The sequence below is a fragment of the Cynocephalus volans genome, chromosome 16 (genome assembly GCF_027409185.1).
Source record: "Cynocephalus volans isolate mCynVol1 chromosome 16, mCynVol1.pri, whole genome shotgun sequence".
NCBI classification, from domain to species: domain Eukaryota; kingdom Metazoa; phylum Chordata; class Mammalia; order Dermoptera; family Cynocephalidae; genus Cynocephalus; species Cynocephalus volans.
In genome coordinates this window covers 30,394,155-30,410,756 of record NC_084475.1, presented here as the reverse complement: position 1 = coordinate 30,410,756, position 16,602 = coordinate 30,394,155, and the positions used below count along the sequence as shown (strand labels likewise).

The window sequence follows — 16,602 nt, the reverse complement described above, 5'->3', positions numbered from 1 at the left end:
AAAGCTCCCCCGTGAAAAACATGGACCCCACCGTGGGAGCCTTCCGGGTTCAACCACACGCAGAGGAAACCAGAACTGGGGACCAGAAGGCAATCTGAGGTCTCCTGGCCCACTTCATGGGCTGACTCTAAAGCGAGCTGAGCTCTTTTATTCCTGACTGTTCAAGCTACACAAATGCTGGGAGGCCTGGATAAAAGAAGGTGGGAGGGACCACGCAATTCAATATACAGAAGCTCAAAGTAACGTCTTTACCACAGGGTTTGGGGCTGAAAGGTGAGCTGGCTAAATCCCTGAACTAATTATCCTTGATAAATGTCTGCTAAAAACTAACCTCTCCCACCCAGACCTAGACCCAGAGCCTGCCAGAGGAGGCAGGCGACTTAAGGAAACTCCTGCAAAGTGCTACAGTGCACTCTGCAAAGCTGAGCTGGGAGCAGCATTTGCTCACAGGTGGGAAAAGTATTTAAATCCGCCTGTCTCTGTTCCAGGTTATTTCAGCCTTGAGGTCTCCTCCTCCAGACTCTGAGCAAATGCATCAAGGGCAGGGCTGTGTCTCGCTAAACTTTACATCTGCCCAGTGCTCAGCAAAACGTGGCATAGAGTTCGTGTCTGGCAATTTTAAAGTTAAAGTCTCTCTCAGGCTGGCCTCTGGAGCCCTCCCTGCTGTTTGACATTAGCACTGGGCGTCCAATCCACTTGGCCATTCCAAAACAGTTTTTAAATGCTTTTATTTTTTTAATAATGTCAAGTGGTACTGTGAACGTAAAAGTAAACTTCTATTAAAAACAATACAACTTCTGTTAGAAACGATAACATTTCTACAGCTGAACCTGTAAGACTGTCAAGCTTTGAGGCCTCCGCGTCTACATGTTAGGAGTTACTACTGTAATTTCCGCTTGAGCAGCTTAAATGAGGCTTATAATCTGAATAGGTTTTGAAATGCTCTGCAAGTGTCTCTAAATTTAGACAGGGCCAGTAATTAGCACCCCTGCTTATCTGAAAATTGGCCCCATTCAACTGGCAGTCTTCAACAAGTTACGAAACAAGATGTCTCATCATACCTTTGATGCTGTAGAACTGATTCAAAACAAGGCAGCAGAGAACAGGGGCTGGACAGGCCTGGGAGAGCCACTGTGAGACCCAGGGGTCCCCAGCTCAGGCTGCTGCCCAACACGTGGCAGGCTTTCGACTTACAGGCTGCCCCACCAAAAACAGACCACTTCCTTCTACCTTTTTCCCGTGAACCCAGTTTTCTGTGTGTAATTGCCTGACTGTGCAGCCCTGACACTGCTGTTGTTGTCCCTGATGTAAGCAAATAGCTCCAACCTAATGAGCTTCACTGGCAGCAACAGCATCCACTCCAGTTTTTAACAACTGCCTAGGGGACCCTTACCTTTTCTGGTTCCCTTATTTGTTCCCAGAAACCCAAACATGACTTTGCTGGTATCGCTGCATATCTAGAGAAACAGAAAGTAAAAGTACTTTTCCCCCCAGCTGCGTTTTTTCCTCATGCACCATTTACTGTTTGTTCCCAAGGGTAGAAGATGGTCATTCTGATGGTCATTCTGAGCCCCTTTATATACATATTTTAATAATTAAGAGATTATACCTACATATTGACTGAATGTCCTTTTTATCCTTCAAAATTTGAGATTCTGTTCTCTGAGTCCAAATCTACCGAATTAGTGACACATTTAAGAACCATTTGCATAAAACTGGAGCTGAGGTTGCTTGACTTATTTAAAAAGCCATGCATTCTGAACACAGAAGATAATTAGAACCAAACCTGAGAAGACCTACCTTCCTCTTCCTCATCCCCCGGAGGACTACGATGTCCAGATGTCTAAGGCCAAGAAGCTCCTTCTGCCTTTCATCATGTCAAAGTAACTCCCGTCCCAGGAGAGTAACTTTTAAACCCAGTTTAGGTACAAAGAACACTTGCACCCAAATACTTACCATTTAAAATTCACACTGGCCCTTTAAATGATCACACTGAACATTCTAATGTGACATAATATGGGTGTTTTCTCAGATCTGCCTCCTCCTCCTCAACAGTCCCCATCACATCTGTGTGCCTTCTCTATCTACATCTGGTATCAACAGTCACACACAGAGTCCTTTATTTATCTGGTTATGTGCCTACCAAACCAAAAATGGGAACATATACTTTTTAAAAAAGAACATTTTACAGACTACTTTAAAATGAACTGAGAATAGTCCAAAATTCCTGCCTTTCCACTCATTAGTCTTGCTACTCATAACCCAAGACTAACACTGGAAAAGCCTCAGCAGACAGCAAGAAAGCAGTCCAGGTCCACACAGCATAGGCTTCCTGTGATGACAATCACTGTGGATAATAGTCCTACAGAACTATCTGTCACTCCAGCCTTCTCTTCCCAGAGTCTATTTGAAAGATTTTAATCTACCAAATAGCATTCATCAAGTAGAATTCATTTTTCAAATATTTATTTGCTAAATAAATATTTAATCATGAATCAGTTTTTTGACCAACGCGAGAACCAGTGTTACCAAACTGACTGATATACTCTAATTCTAGCCAAGAAACTCAATGTTTCACTTCACCTTGCAGCTGCTAAAATTTAAATATCTGCCAGGCTTTTTCATATCCTGTAAATAATGGGCAGACTTCTATTACAAATGTCCTGAGGCCTGGGATTTCCAGACTGTATACAAGTTTCCCTTTAAAATTTTGTTAAGAAATAAACAAAATCATCCTCTTTACCTTTTGTCTTCTAAAGGAACTCAACATAGGAGTTATACAACCCAAGGGGGATGTAACAAACCTGAGCAAATCAAGATCTCCAAACACAGTTTTCAAAACAAACTAAAATTCTAAAACCATAATGATTTCCTATACCTTGTGTTGCACACACAGATACAGAGCCAAGTAAAATGATCTGACAAGTCTCAAAAACAAAACAAAAAAATCTGCCTAGAACTCTCAGTAGCTCAGTACTGGACAGAAAGAGCATCCAAAAGTTAGCACAACTGGCATGACTTTCTATTTATATGCAGAAACTATATGAGATGATTAGATGAGGTGGAAGAATAGAGAAAACATGCTCTACAACAAGAAGGCACCTCTCCCTCTTAAGAAAATTTGGAATTCCTTAAGAACATCCAGTCTCAGAGGACATCTTCACTGACAACTGGCAAATTGTTTTGTATTATTAATATATGCTTCCTAAGGGTCGGGTCTCCTTACACTAACAGTGATGACAGACTAGAATGACTATGACAGTGAGCAAAGAGCTAGTCAGAAGAAAAAAGAGCAAGTGGCAGACCCTCCAATATTACAACCTGTGTGCACTCCTTGAGCAGCCAGGTCCAAAACACAGTTTTATAACCATGGGAACCATGTTTCATAAAACACACAGTAGGACTTTCCGCTGCTGCAGCTCAATGGATGCAAGCTAAATGGAGAGTTGGCAAAGTGTTTGAAACTGGTAGGTAAAAGAGGCGAATATGTTTTCTTAAAACAAAAATAAACATCCCAATGCAATTATGAAACCACACCTTCATATGAGAACTTACAATCTAGGTAGACAAGAGTCTCCCAAACCTGAGAGAGCATCACCTGGGGGAGTTAAAAGAAAACATCAAGATTTGGACTGTGTATCACTCTTATCCTGACCCATTCTGAACAATGATGTGTCTACTGCATGCTCTGAACTCCCACTCAAGAGCAAGGTAGCAAAGACTCAGCTGCTTCAATCAAGATAAAAAAAAAAAAAAAAACAAAACTGTCTTTATACTCTTATTCCAAGAATCTTACTTTTCTTTAGCAATTTAACAGTAACTGTTGCTCATGTCTACTGAAATATCCTGGAAGGTAACTCCAGAGACTATGAAAGAAATCAAGTTAACGACATGCTGCACTGTCAGTGCTACTCAGCACTAGTTACAGAAGCCTTCGCATATACTGAGACCTCCAAGCAAATCTTCTGCCAGCAAGTCTAAACCTTGAAACCACCAGCAGCAATCTGAAAGGAAAACCCACCCATGGATACAGCAAAAGCTAGACAGGTTTTCCTAATGTGAAAATAATGCACATTATTCAAATGGATTTCTTTAGCTGCCATGCTGATTCCCCTTGGGAACTTTTTCCTCTCTGCAGGAAAAGTGTTTGTGTCAGAGGTACAGACTGGAAACTCGTGACACCTCATTTATCCTCAGTTACACTAAGGCAGTGGGAACCTAATTTGCTAGCACACTCTACACTGACAATTAACCTCTCGGTGAACATTAAAACAATTAGGTAAAGATGCATCCCGTCACATCTGTGTGCCTTCTCCATCTACACCTGGTACCAATTAAGCCATCACCCTGCCCTGTACTTTCTGCTGCAGTCCCCTGGTAATTCAGGTATCCTGCCTGACATTTTGACAAATGCATTTTTAACCCATAAAACTAATAGATCCCCACTTGTCAACGACATGGACAAAGTGGAAAATGTGTTCACATGGCAACGACATCACATCTCAGAACTGGCTGTGCAGCAGGTCTGAAGGGTACACATCCATGCAAAATATGGGAAAGAGACAGCATATTCCTACACCACTATCTAGGAACTAGGCACCATCGAATGAAAGGTAGATGACTCGGAACACGGCTGCGTAGAAGACGATGTACAGCCAGTGAGTATCGGGGCTGGATGGGACATTAAAACACATGATGCCTTCATCATCATCCTCTCATCCCCAGCTTGCCATTCTACTCTCCTTTGGGTAAGGCAAAAAACAAAACCTTTGGCAGACAAAATAAATACTATTATTTCAAAATAATTTTTAAATGACCTTCATGGTACTGTCATTCCCCAACACAGGACCTAATCACAGCAAAAACCAAGCCTGCATGCCAAAACTTTTTTTTTTTTAAAAAAAAAAAGCCCTGAAACTAGAAAGTATTATATTAAGTCAGGACTCAACTGTGAGGTATGTGGATATCTGACAGCACTTACATCCACAATTCTCCATCTCAAGGATGGAGAAACAGAGTCTGTTGTCTATTTTCTAAACGGGATGATAAAAATGATTTTTTTGCGGGGGGAGGAACCAGCTCAAGATGGTGGGCATTAAGTTTTTTATTTACAGAACACAAGCTGAAATCTAAAAACGGTCTGGGGGGGGGAAATGTTGTCTACCTGCTTTTTGTTTTTTTCAGAGTAAAGATGCCTTATATTCACTATAAGTTAGATAAAACCAGGGTGTTTCTCCAGTTACACGCAGGTCCAGTATCGACAGGTCAGCTACTACATCCACATGAACAGATGCCTCCACCTGGTACAGGTACATACTGCTCCCGACAATCTATAAATCACCGGGGCTTTCCTTTCTTCAGAGGTTCACTCTACTCACAGCAGTGATGCCAGTTTTCCCAAAGAGGACCTATTTTCTTAAGCACAGTTTTAAATTCTTTCAAAGGGCAGTCTGCTGAGGCCACTGCTGAAGAAAACTTCAGTATTTTCCACTGTGCCTAAAAACTGAAATTTTAGATGACTCATCTGAACTTTAGCCTGTATTTCCAGGCAATCTCTTAACATGTCAGGTCAAGATAAATTCATAAATATTTAGGCAAAAACAGCTCCTCCTAGTCCCTATTTACCTTTGAGTAAATGTTGAGTATCATGAAAGTGTGCCAGTTAATAAGAGGCTGGGATCAGTTTCATGGTCCTGACCTGCTGAGAACCATCAGTAACCGCCACTTTGGCATGTGGGCCCTGACTTCCACAAATGCCTCATGCAATCTGTATTTTAAAAAGGAGAAGAAACCACAAGTAGCTGTGCAACTAAGTGCAACTAAGTTATGCTACTAACTTAGTGCAACTAAGAATGTATTCAGTTGTCTTGCTAGTTTGCAAGTGGGTGGGGGTCGGGGGGACATTCCTGAAGTACCTGCTATGCTGTCTACTACCCTCTCCCTGTGAGGAAGCTACTACCAGCAACATTTATAGATGAGACTAGGAAGGTACAAAAGGATGAAAAAGTCTTGCCTGTGCAGCCAGAATTCCACTCTGGTTTGCCTTTGTCCAAAATCCCTGTTCTTTCTACCACTCCCATGCTGCAGTGATCCCAGATGGTCTCTGGGAATGAATGTGACAATTTAAAAAGTTTTTCAGAAAAAATACCAACAGTATTCTCCAAAGCAAGCTTCATGTTTTATCTCCTCCTTGCCCTCTATAATATTTAGTGTCATTCTGAGAAAAAGTGAAGCAATGGGTGTTCTGATCTGGTCCTATCTCTGTCAATCGACTAGTCAAGAACAGCTACAGAAGAAAAACAGAATAAAGAAACTGCTTTATGTTAAAAGTGATGATTGTCACAACTACCTTTAAGTAAGTTCTGAATAAGAATTCCTGGTGATTTTAGTTATAATGTCAATTCCAGAGTCACAACACAGTCCCTCAGACATGATCTAAATCCCAACCACTGTTAACTAAGTAACTATATGACCAGAGGCACCCAGCCTCATTAATCTTGTTCTCTCTTTGATAAAAAGTATGGTGTTGACCCACATGACCTGTATGGTAGATAAATGCTGCTTAGACTTTTCTGGATCAGGAAACCCTTTTGAAAATTTGATGAGTATGGCCTCTCCCCAGAATTATGAAGAAGAGCACAGACCTAAAACACTCTGCATACAATTTTAGAGTTCATCCATGAGCCCAGCCCACGTCCACACAACCTCTGCTCTGGAGTCTTCCCCAGACAACACAAGTCTCTTCCCTGTTCCAAATCACATGGGTTAGGTATTACAGTGTTTTACATTTAACAAATATGTAATTGTGACATTAAAAGGGATAATTGCAAAACGACAGCAAATATACACAGTGCCTCTAACAGTGCTGGCACATAGTAAGTGCTTAACAAATATTTGTAAAGTGAATCAAAGTATTTAAATACATGTTCAACACATTTTTAAAAAGGCCATACAACTCTTTGCCAATTCTCTAATTCTAAGTCTTTCAGGTAAATGTACTTAAATATTCCCTTTGGCCAAAATTTAATGGAATTTATCTTTAAATTAATTGAAATATCTAAAGTTTTTATTACTACTGAACTACTGAAGAAATAATGGCCTTTCTTAGGTCATTTCATATTTCTTTGCTCAACAGCTGTACTCTTATAAGTATGCTAATATTAAAAAAAAGGAAAAAAAACAGGTCTTGAGAATTAGAAAGCAGTCAAATCTTAATTTTAAAACAGACAAATATAAAAAATTTTAAAAGGCATAGCAAAACCACTAAAAATTTACTAGCTTTATCATTCATCTCTTTCAGAAACAAGAAACTTAAAATTAGTGTACATATTTTCATTCTGTTCTTAGTACTTCCATTTTCTACATTTGACATTAAAAGTTTGTACCTATTAAGGCTCATCTGTTTTCCTAGCATAAAAACTTATAACTGCAAACTGAATAATTTTGTCACTAAAAATAAACAAGCATGAACTACCTATCAACCAGTTTTTGGTTCACCGATAAAAATCCATACACATCCACATTCCCTCTGGATCTACCTAAGTCTCTGATTTCTGCACTTGATATAAACAATATGTTCAACATAGAAAGAAGAACAGGAAAAAATAACAAGTCTTAGTATTATTTATGGCCAAGGTTCAGTTTGGTCCAAGAACCCCTGAGGGCCCCAGAGACCCTCACTAATCTCATATGGGCAGATTTTCTTCCTAAACTTCAACCACAACAATGTATCACAACAGATCAAATGCAGAAACTTACAGGAATCCAGCTATCCCTTTTTAAGCCAGGCATTAAAGATGCTTACAAACATGAAAAACAATGCCACTCTTCCCATTAAATTTTTCTTTTGAAAAAGTTATTTTTCATTATTAATGTTATTTACGTGAACACTTAAATTAAGTAGCTCTTTAAGTGATTTTAAAATTTGTTTTATTCTAAAACATACTACCTAGATGATAAACAAGTTCTTTGGGGTCCTCAATAATTTTAATTCAGAGGTGTAAAGATCCTGAGCCATAAGGTTTGAAACCAACTGCCTTTAACCCCTGGCTGGGTGGAAAAAATACAGCAGTACAGAGGAATCGATCGACTTTATCTGCCGAGTAAAATTAGACTTCATAACGCAAACCACTTTATTAAATAGATGAGCACTATAATATTTTAGGCACTAATAGTACACATCATCTCATTACCCGTTGCTTCTCATATTCAATTTTACACAAAATTTGAAGAGCTACTTAATTATATGTAACTGCAGCAAAATCCCACTTATATGGACAGAGAACAATTTAATTCCTCTCTGCAGACTGAACTCATGTTTAGGTCACAATTAGTGTAGTTTTCCCATTTTACATCATCACCGCCCAAGAGTTTTCTGCACTAATTAGGCAGAAAACACAGTATACCTACTTATTCTGAAAATACTCATTGAAACAATCATTAAAACTGGTCAAAATCTGATATGAAAAAGAATACATAAGTCCCCATTTATTTTATTGTTTTATGGATTGGTTTAAGCAATGCATCCACATTTTAACTGGAAAGTTTACTGACTGCTAACTCTGACATGTGGACTTAAAAGCAATCCACAACTGCCTGAAACCCAACTATTGTATACCTCTTTAAGGCACAATTAATCACTCTCCCACCACCCCACCCTCCCCCTCCCCCAATAAATTAAGTACATGCATATATTTTTCAGCCAAAAATAAAGAGGTTATTAGAGACTTTCAGAAATAAAGACACACACATGAAAATCACCCCTAACAGCTTAAGCATGCAAACCTCTACTCGTTCTTGCCCTGGCATTTCAGAGAGGCACATACCACGTGGTATCACTTCCACCACTGTGATAACAATGTGCTGTGTGACTTTTGCTAAAACTTTATGGTCTTCTGTCATCTTTCAGTATTTCTGTCACCTCTGCTCAATTCTCTGAGCCACGGCTTGTGCTGCATGCCTACACATGTAACTGCAGATATACATCCTATATGACCTTATGTACAGTAAGCACTCAATGAATGTACAGCCACTTAAGGTCAAACGGTAGTACCGAGGAAAAAATGTTAAATTGGAAACGAAGTCCCAAAGCTAGAGTAAATTCAATAAATTAAATGCATGCAGTAGCCTAAAGGACATGGGCATTTCCCCTCATATCTTCTTCTGCCGTCTCTTTTCTGGTCCAGAGTTAGGCTTTTTTAATCTGACACTATTCTGAATGAACATGGCAGAAAAGATGACGATCTACAGGGACACTGAAATGGCAGAACATGAAGGTCACCTCCATAAATCAAAGCCAGTTTACTTACATTTGGTACTTTGTATGTAGGATGTTTTATTTCCTAGTTATAATTTTTGTCCCCCCCCAACATATTCCAGAGAAAACTTATGACCCAAATTTAAGAACTAGCTACCCCTTCCTTTAACTATTAACCATGCCTCCAAACACATCCTGATACATGACATATACTGAGATCTGTCTCAAAGAAATTTTTTAAAGTAGCTACTATTCTACACAGAAGAGTTAAGAAAAACCTAAACTTTTCAAACTAAAAAAAACTACATTATCTTTCCCCCAAACTCATAACAAAAAAGTATCAGCATGATTTAAAAATTCAGTATCCCATTTTTTACCATATTAAAGATGGTCAAAATGCTGCTATGTTCAGAAAGAAGGAAAAGAGTTAAAAACCGTAGGTTACCCTAGCCAAAAGGTGGCCACATTTGAGACACATTTTAGATACAGGTCTCCCCATGATCTGGCAGATGCATGTATGGATCAAACGTGCATCATATGAAATGGGTACAATTTAGCCTGGTGAAAAGATGAACTCTGTAAGCACATAGCCCGGTCTGCTGAATTTCCTTGTTTTTAAGAACTTACTCCTATGCTCAGTTCTTGCATCTAAAATAAATTTAAGTTCAAGTTCACACTCCAAGGACAACTATGCAAAGAAAACCAGATATGGAAACCTAGCAACTAAGATGCATCTGCAGAGGATAACGAATGGTTTACACAGAAATAACATACTACTAACCAACTTCACATACAGATTGTGATCTCTTGCCTATAAAACTGATTTAAGATAAAAACGAACACTCTTAAACTACAGGCAACCAGGACGCAGAATGAAACAATCGACATTTTCTAAGGGGGTCTGGGGCACATACAGTTCCAAGTGTATCTCTAAGTGAGTAATCACGGCAAACAGCTTTGCCTCCCAATCATGCCCCTCTCATCTAAACAGGTTTTGTAAAAAAGACAAGGGGGGGAAACAGCCATAGGAGAAAAAAAAAATAGTGCAGGAATAAAACCACGTCACTGAGAGAGACAGTGAGAGTACGTGTGTCTGTCTGTGCCTGTGGATAAAGAAAGGCAGCGTGGAGAGGCACTTTTGCAAGGGGACCGTGTTATGTGCAGCAGGCGTTTGAGTACTTACTGTGCCCGGCTCTCTGTCTGCTCCCGAGGTTACCAAGAAACGCACAGACATGCCCGTTCAGACACAGAGGCAAGAACAGAAATAAAAAAAAGGGGGGAATAATTAGAACACAAGCCCCAAACAGTTTTAAAAATGGCTTTTATTTATATAAGTCATTGCACATTCCTAATACAGTGATTTCCTGAAAATTACAGTATTTTGTAAACATAAGATTTACAGTTTAACCATACACAAAAGCCTATTTTTTTTATTTCTTGACAGAATAAATTACTTTTCTTCAAAAAATTAGTCAAGTGCAATTTGCCCAATATTTAATGCATACTAGAATTAAAGCCTATGAAACTAAGTAGTAACAGATGCAATTATCAAACCTTTCATTTGAACACATTCACTTTCAAATTTAACTTCTTATTTCGCCCCATTTAACAACATTACTTTCTTTGAAAATAACCCAATTAAGCAGTTAACAGTTTTCCATAATATGGTACAGGCCACTGGCATTAACCAGGCCGTTGCCAGGATGCCTGCAACCTAACGAGATCAAAAAATCTACAGATGCCCACGGCCAACCCTGCAAACTTCCAGGGTGAACTGTGTTGCAGCGGAAAGCTTTGCGCCAGTTCCTCTTATCTCACTGTTTGCACTCTGCATGGGTTGGGGCTTGCTTTAGCGATGCACACAACTCTGCAGCACTGCATGAGAATGAGGACAAGGTCCTAATCTGGCTTGCCTGGCCGCTCACCTCTGTGGTGCTCTGCATCGTGGTGCTTCTTGTCATCTTTTATTGCCAAGTGAGACTGCCCACTCAGAGCACTGGACAGCGCAAGAAGGCCGGCACTGCCCCCGAGGGGTGGAATTCCAGGAGGCTGAAGTCCCGAAGGGTGAGGCGTTAGGGGGACTGGGGGTCCATGGCCATGGGAGAGATGCTGAGCTTGCAACTGCTGCTGCTGTTGATGGTGGCAGGAGAGGAGGAAGAGCAGGAGGAGGTGGTGGTGGCAGTGATGGTGGTGAAGACATGACAAGAGAGGATGGAGGAACAGAACAGGAGGTTGGATACACACAGAGGGGGCGAAGAAAGAGACAGAGGAAGGAAGGGGAAAAATGTCGTTAGTGCTTTCAGTACATCAGAAGCTTTCACCCACTCAGCTACCTCTCTCCACCTTCCCCAAACATAATCTTTCCATCCGCACAATCACTTGCTGGTACAACTCACCCTCTGAGTGGAGCTGTTTATTATTAGCCTGGCTAGCTAAGTAAGCATGCACATGTGAGTTAGTTCCATCTCTAAGTGCCTCTAGGGATGAAACCTAGTATGTCACCAAATCTAAGAGACCAAAGAGTTTAAGACTCCTTCTGATTTCAGAGAGGCCCAAATGGGGCAAGGGACAGTGATATGCACCCTACAACACAGTAACCATCCTGTCTACCAATTATCAGGTGACTCCACTTTACCCCCTACATTCTTGCATCAACTTCACCACCACAGTACAATGAGACAAAACCAAAATATTAACTTTAACAAACTGACTTCAGAAAAGAAGAACTAGCACCCCGGTGTCCCTGTGCACCACCCAGGCAGTGTGTCCTTGTGTCATCAAGCCTCTCAGAACAGCGAGGAAGTACTGGTGTTCCCATTTCCCAGTAGTAACAAAGGCTCAAAGGCCTGTAGCACATTGCTGATGTCCTCCCCCAAGGCAGGAAGGGCTGCAGCCACTGCAGGAATGACCTCAGGGCTGGCTGCTCTCTAGGCCCCATACCACCACTGACAAGCGAGGTGGTCTCAGGCAGCCGGGCTTGTGACTGGAAGGAACCTCAGAGATAACACTCTATCCTTTCCCTTCTCCTAAGCCCCACACCCAAACACACACACACACAATTTTACAGGTGTAAATACCGAGACCCAGGGAGGGTAGGAGCCTGAGAGAGGAAAGCAACTTCCACCAGCTATGTGGGACTCCATCAGCGGGGTCCAGGCCCATTCCCAAATGCCTTTTCTACTATCCACTTTGCCTCCGTAATTAACCCATTCCACAAGTTACAAATCTGTTCACATGAAACAATGTCATTGCTCTCAAAAGCATGCCATATGAAACAAAAAAGCATCCAATAAAGGGCCTCTGCACCATAAATCTGGCCACATTTCAGCTGTCCAACATAAAACTCGTTTTTGATGAGACAGTAAAAATGATTAAAGCTCAATTTCTAAGGTATAACGTTAGAAAATTCTTAAGATTCTGATTTGTGCTCACTTCTCTGGGACTCAATCACTGGTTTTATTTATTACCCCCTTGCTTGTACTGAATATATTAAATCTTCACGCCAGGTCTTCAGTAATTCCCACCCAGACCACTGATTTTTAATTGAATCCCAAACATGCTTCCCACCCTCAAGAGTAAGAGAAAACAGCACCTTAAAACGAGGAATTGGTGTCTGCCATAATCTTACAGTACATTTTTAACCACTCCTAGCATCTTTAAAAAAATCTTTATGAGCCAACCTTCTTTTTAAACTTCAATTCCTTCCAAAGACAGCACAGTTGTAATTAGAGGGAACATGAAAAAGGAGGTAAGGTCAGAGCGGGCAGCATTCGTAGTGTTCTTGAAAAGTATCTGTAAACTACTCATTCCCCATCTGATATCATAATAACAATTTCTTTACACATAAGATCACCTTCCTGTCATCCCAGAGACACTAATTCTTGCTCTGTCACCTTTTAAGAGCTCGGCAATGGTGAGACATAAAACTGAAGAAGCTGGTAGCGGCCTCACAGTCCACTAAGCATGCTCATTAGCACTTAATTAGGAACTAGACACCTGCCATAAGAAATGTGCTCGGAGGAGGATGAGGACCAGGTCTGCCCTACCAGCAATTACTATCATCATATGGAGAGTAAGAGCTATGTCCGGCTTCTGGGGGAAACGCAGTGATGCATACACAAGCAAGTGCAGTGGGGTAATTAAGCGCAGCACTGATTAAAAGGAGATGAGAGAGGCTAAGCAAAAAGGAAGGAGCTTAACTACAGGGTGGAAGACACCACCCTTTCTTCCCTCCCTGCATCCCCCACTCCCTAAAAAAATCCAGAATGGCGACAATCAAAGATGATCTCAGAGATCGAATTTTATAGCAGACCAAACACATACTCCAGTAACATTTGGATACAGAAGAAGGAAGTAGGGCCGAGCCCGTGGAGCACTCGGGAGAGTGCGGCGCTGGGAGCACGGCGACGCTCCCGCCGCGGGTTCGGATCCTATATAGGAATGGCCGGTGCACTCACTGGCTGAGTGCCGGTCGCGAAAAAAGACAAAAAAAAAAAAAGAAGAAGGAAGTAGAGATTTTTTCCTTCCAAAACCCAAGTTAGCTTTTGGAAATGAAATAGAAGGCAGATTTTGAAGTATTATTGAAAAGAGGGGCTAGCTTACATAATAACGGGGCTTTGCCACAGCTGTGAAGTCGACCTATGTGGTCAAAGGCAACAGTTAGACCGGAAACTATCAACAGCCTGCCTGGCCAAGGAAAACTCCCACTCTTAGCCAGCTCTGGCTTTCCAGGCCCCTTGAAGAAATAGCTCAGTTATCACAGGTAGTTGGGTTCTTCCATCCTTAGCTTGGCCATCTTGAAAGATCCTTTTTTTAATGAAAATCCTATAAAACTGCAAGGAGTACTAGGAGCAGTCAGATGGACCACACAGTTAAGATGCTGTGGTTCCAGGAAATGTGGACCCACTCCCTCACAATCTGCTTCTCAATCCTGCCAGGCAGTGCTCCCAGATAATATCTCCATGTCCACTGCCCGGCCTGGGCTCAGGACACACCTGAGGCAGGGAGGGTAAGCATCAGAGCTCCCATTTTACAAAGTCAGAAAGAGAGCTACAATCCTTCTGTCCCCTAGAACAGCATTTCTCCTGTAACCCCAGCAGCCCAGCCATGTTCCGAAGCACAAGGAAGAAACAGGGCAATCTCTTTCTCCACTAAAGACTTCACATCTCTCCCTGTCCAGCTAACAAGATGCTCTGGAGAACATGCCATACCGCATTACCCAGAGACCAATCCACTTTCAACACCCATCCTTAGTGGCAGTGACAAATAGCAGTTTGTTCACAGATTTCATGAGTACCACCTTTGTCCCCACTTCTCAATGCTAGTCCCTACTTCTGAAAAAGGAGGATGTCATTTGCTGCCAGCTCTCCAAGTAAACTGGTAAAGAAGAATCAAGCCTAAACAGAGATGGCTCTGGCTTTGCTCAGAAGCAGAAGCTTAACATTAAAAATAAAGTTATTTCGAAGAGAAACATTTATTTAAATGAACAGAAGGCCCATATCTGTAAAACAGTTAACTCCAAAAGGGCAGCCCACCCCTGCCCCATCTGACCTTGGAAGAACTTTTTCCTCTCAAAAAGGCTCACCTGAGACAAATTGGTACCCATCACCTTCCCCCACAAAGGAAAAAGTGTGAATGCTACTTAAAGAATATACTTTACGACAAAAGTGATGCTGACATTGCTGTTCAGCCAAAAACCCAATGGCCCTGCCCACTGGGGGAATTTACACACATCTGTCCTCTATAAACCAAAACCCGCACCTATCAGTTGGAAAACTAAGAGATGTTTTGTAACATGACTGCAAGGGTGGGAATATGCTATCCAGTCATTAGTGTATAATAATTAGGAAACTTTTCTAAAGTTGATGCTTACAGATTTATACAACACAGAACACACAAACAAAATAGCTTGTCAAACTATCAGGAAAGGCATTTTTGATGAGCAGTAGTGCTTCTTAGCAATATAGCTGGTTTCTCAGGCTATCAATGTAGAATAGTGATTCTCAAACAGATCAATTTTGACATCCGTTCCCCGCCCTGCCCCAGGGACATCTGGCACTGACTGTCTAAAGACATTTATGATTGTCACACCTGGAGGTGAAGGGGGTGTAGAGTGATGCCAGTCTCTAGCGGGTAGAAGCTGTGGGTGCTGTTAAATATACTCCAGTGCACAGGACAGCTGTCTACCACCCAGAATTATCCAGCCCAAAGTGTCAACAGTGCTGAGGCTGAGAAACTCTAGTCTAGATCTAAGCTGGGATTCTGTCCCATTACATCGGAATTCACGTTCTTGTATGACAAGTCACTTGCCAAGTCGTTTAAAAAATAAAAACTTTTCAGCATTCAAGCATTCACTGTCCCTTCATCGCCATCGGAGTACACTGTCACGACGCGAAAAATGAACATCTGCTTTCTAAAGCTGATTCTGCTAACAATGTCAAAATAAAACAAAACCAAAAAAAAAAGGAAACTCATATTTTATAAAACAATTTGGAAAAGAGCTACATTGGGAGCTTTTACATATTGGTGTTCTGGTGACTTGAGGGCAATTACGGAAAGGTTTAGGTTTGAAGATACAGAGATAAATGTGCTTGCTCTAACCCAAACAATTTGAACAGGCTGAGAGTGAAATAAGTAAAACAAACACCAAACCCTGAGTTAATGATACCAAAAACCTACAAGGAATGAAGTAACCTCATCCATGTCAAATAACAGCCACGCACTTAGAATTTTAATTCACATTTTACTCAGTGCAGCTTGAGTCAAATATGTTCCTATAATGAAACTGACTTTGCTGCTTACATTCAAAGTTTTAATGTAATGCTGTAGTGGTTTCTACATTTTTGTTTGTAAAACATGGGTGTAGCACATTGTTTATCACCACAGAACTGCAAATACAATTAGAAAGAACACTCTGAAAATAAAGGTCGACGCCTGCCTTTTCCTCACTCGATGCTCAGCTCCATGCCACCAGCCACTGAACCAACTTTAATTTCTGAAGTTTAACCTACTTTACAACTTCAGGAAAAACTGTGTCACAAAAATCACAAATATAACCCAACTAGAACTAAAACCCTGCCCCAAAATGGCATCTCTAATGCTAAGAGTGACAGCAAGTGGCATTTATAACACTTGGTATTTGAACACTTTTAAAAGGGAACAGAAATGTAAAAAGTAGCATTTGTTGACAGTTCTCTCCAAGTCACTCTTCCCTGATTTCTGCTATTTCCCTGTTCTTTAAAACACTCAGTTCTTATCTTGGCAGACTGAAGAAAAAGGAAAATTGGTATGCTACGTGAACAAGTGGAAAGGCGGTCTGGCAGCAGAAACGTGAAGGACGCTACTGT

At 41.1% G+C, this 16,602-nt stretch overlaps 1 protein-coding gene across 6 annotated transcripts in view; it reads right to left on the bottom strand.

Moving 5' to 3' along the window:
* The window catches only part of LOC134365111 (transducin-like enhancer protein 1), an 82,849-nt gene that overhangs the window by 30,440 nt on the left and 35,807 nt on the right, over nt 1-16,602 (bottom strand). For 4 of the 6 annotated variants that reach the window (XM_063081288.1, XM_063081289.1, XM_063081290.1 and 1 more), the window contains exons 7-8: nt 11,182-11,386; nt 10,440-10,456 (exon numbers count right to left, since the gene is read on the bottom strand). In XM_063081288.1, the coding sequence (XP_062937358.1) occupies nt 10,440-10,456; nt 11,182-11,386 (222 nt within the window). The remainder of the gene's footprint in view (nt 1-10,439; nt 10,457-11,181; nt 11,387-16,602) is intronic. The other 2 variants (XM_063081291.1, XM_063081293.1) reach the window with 1 other exon arrangement.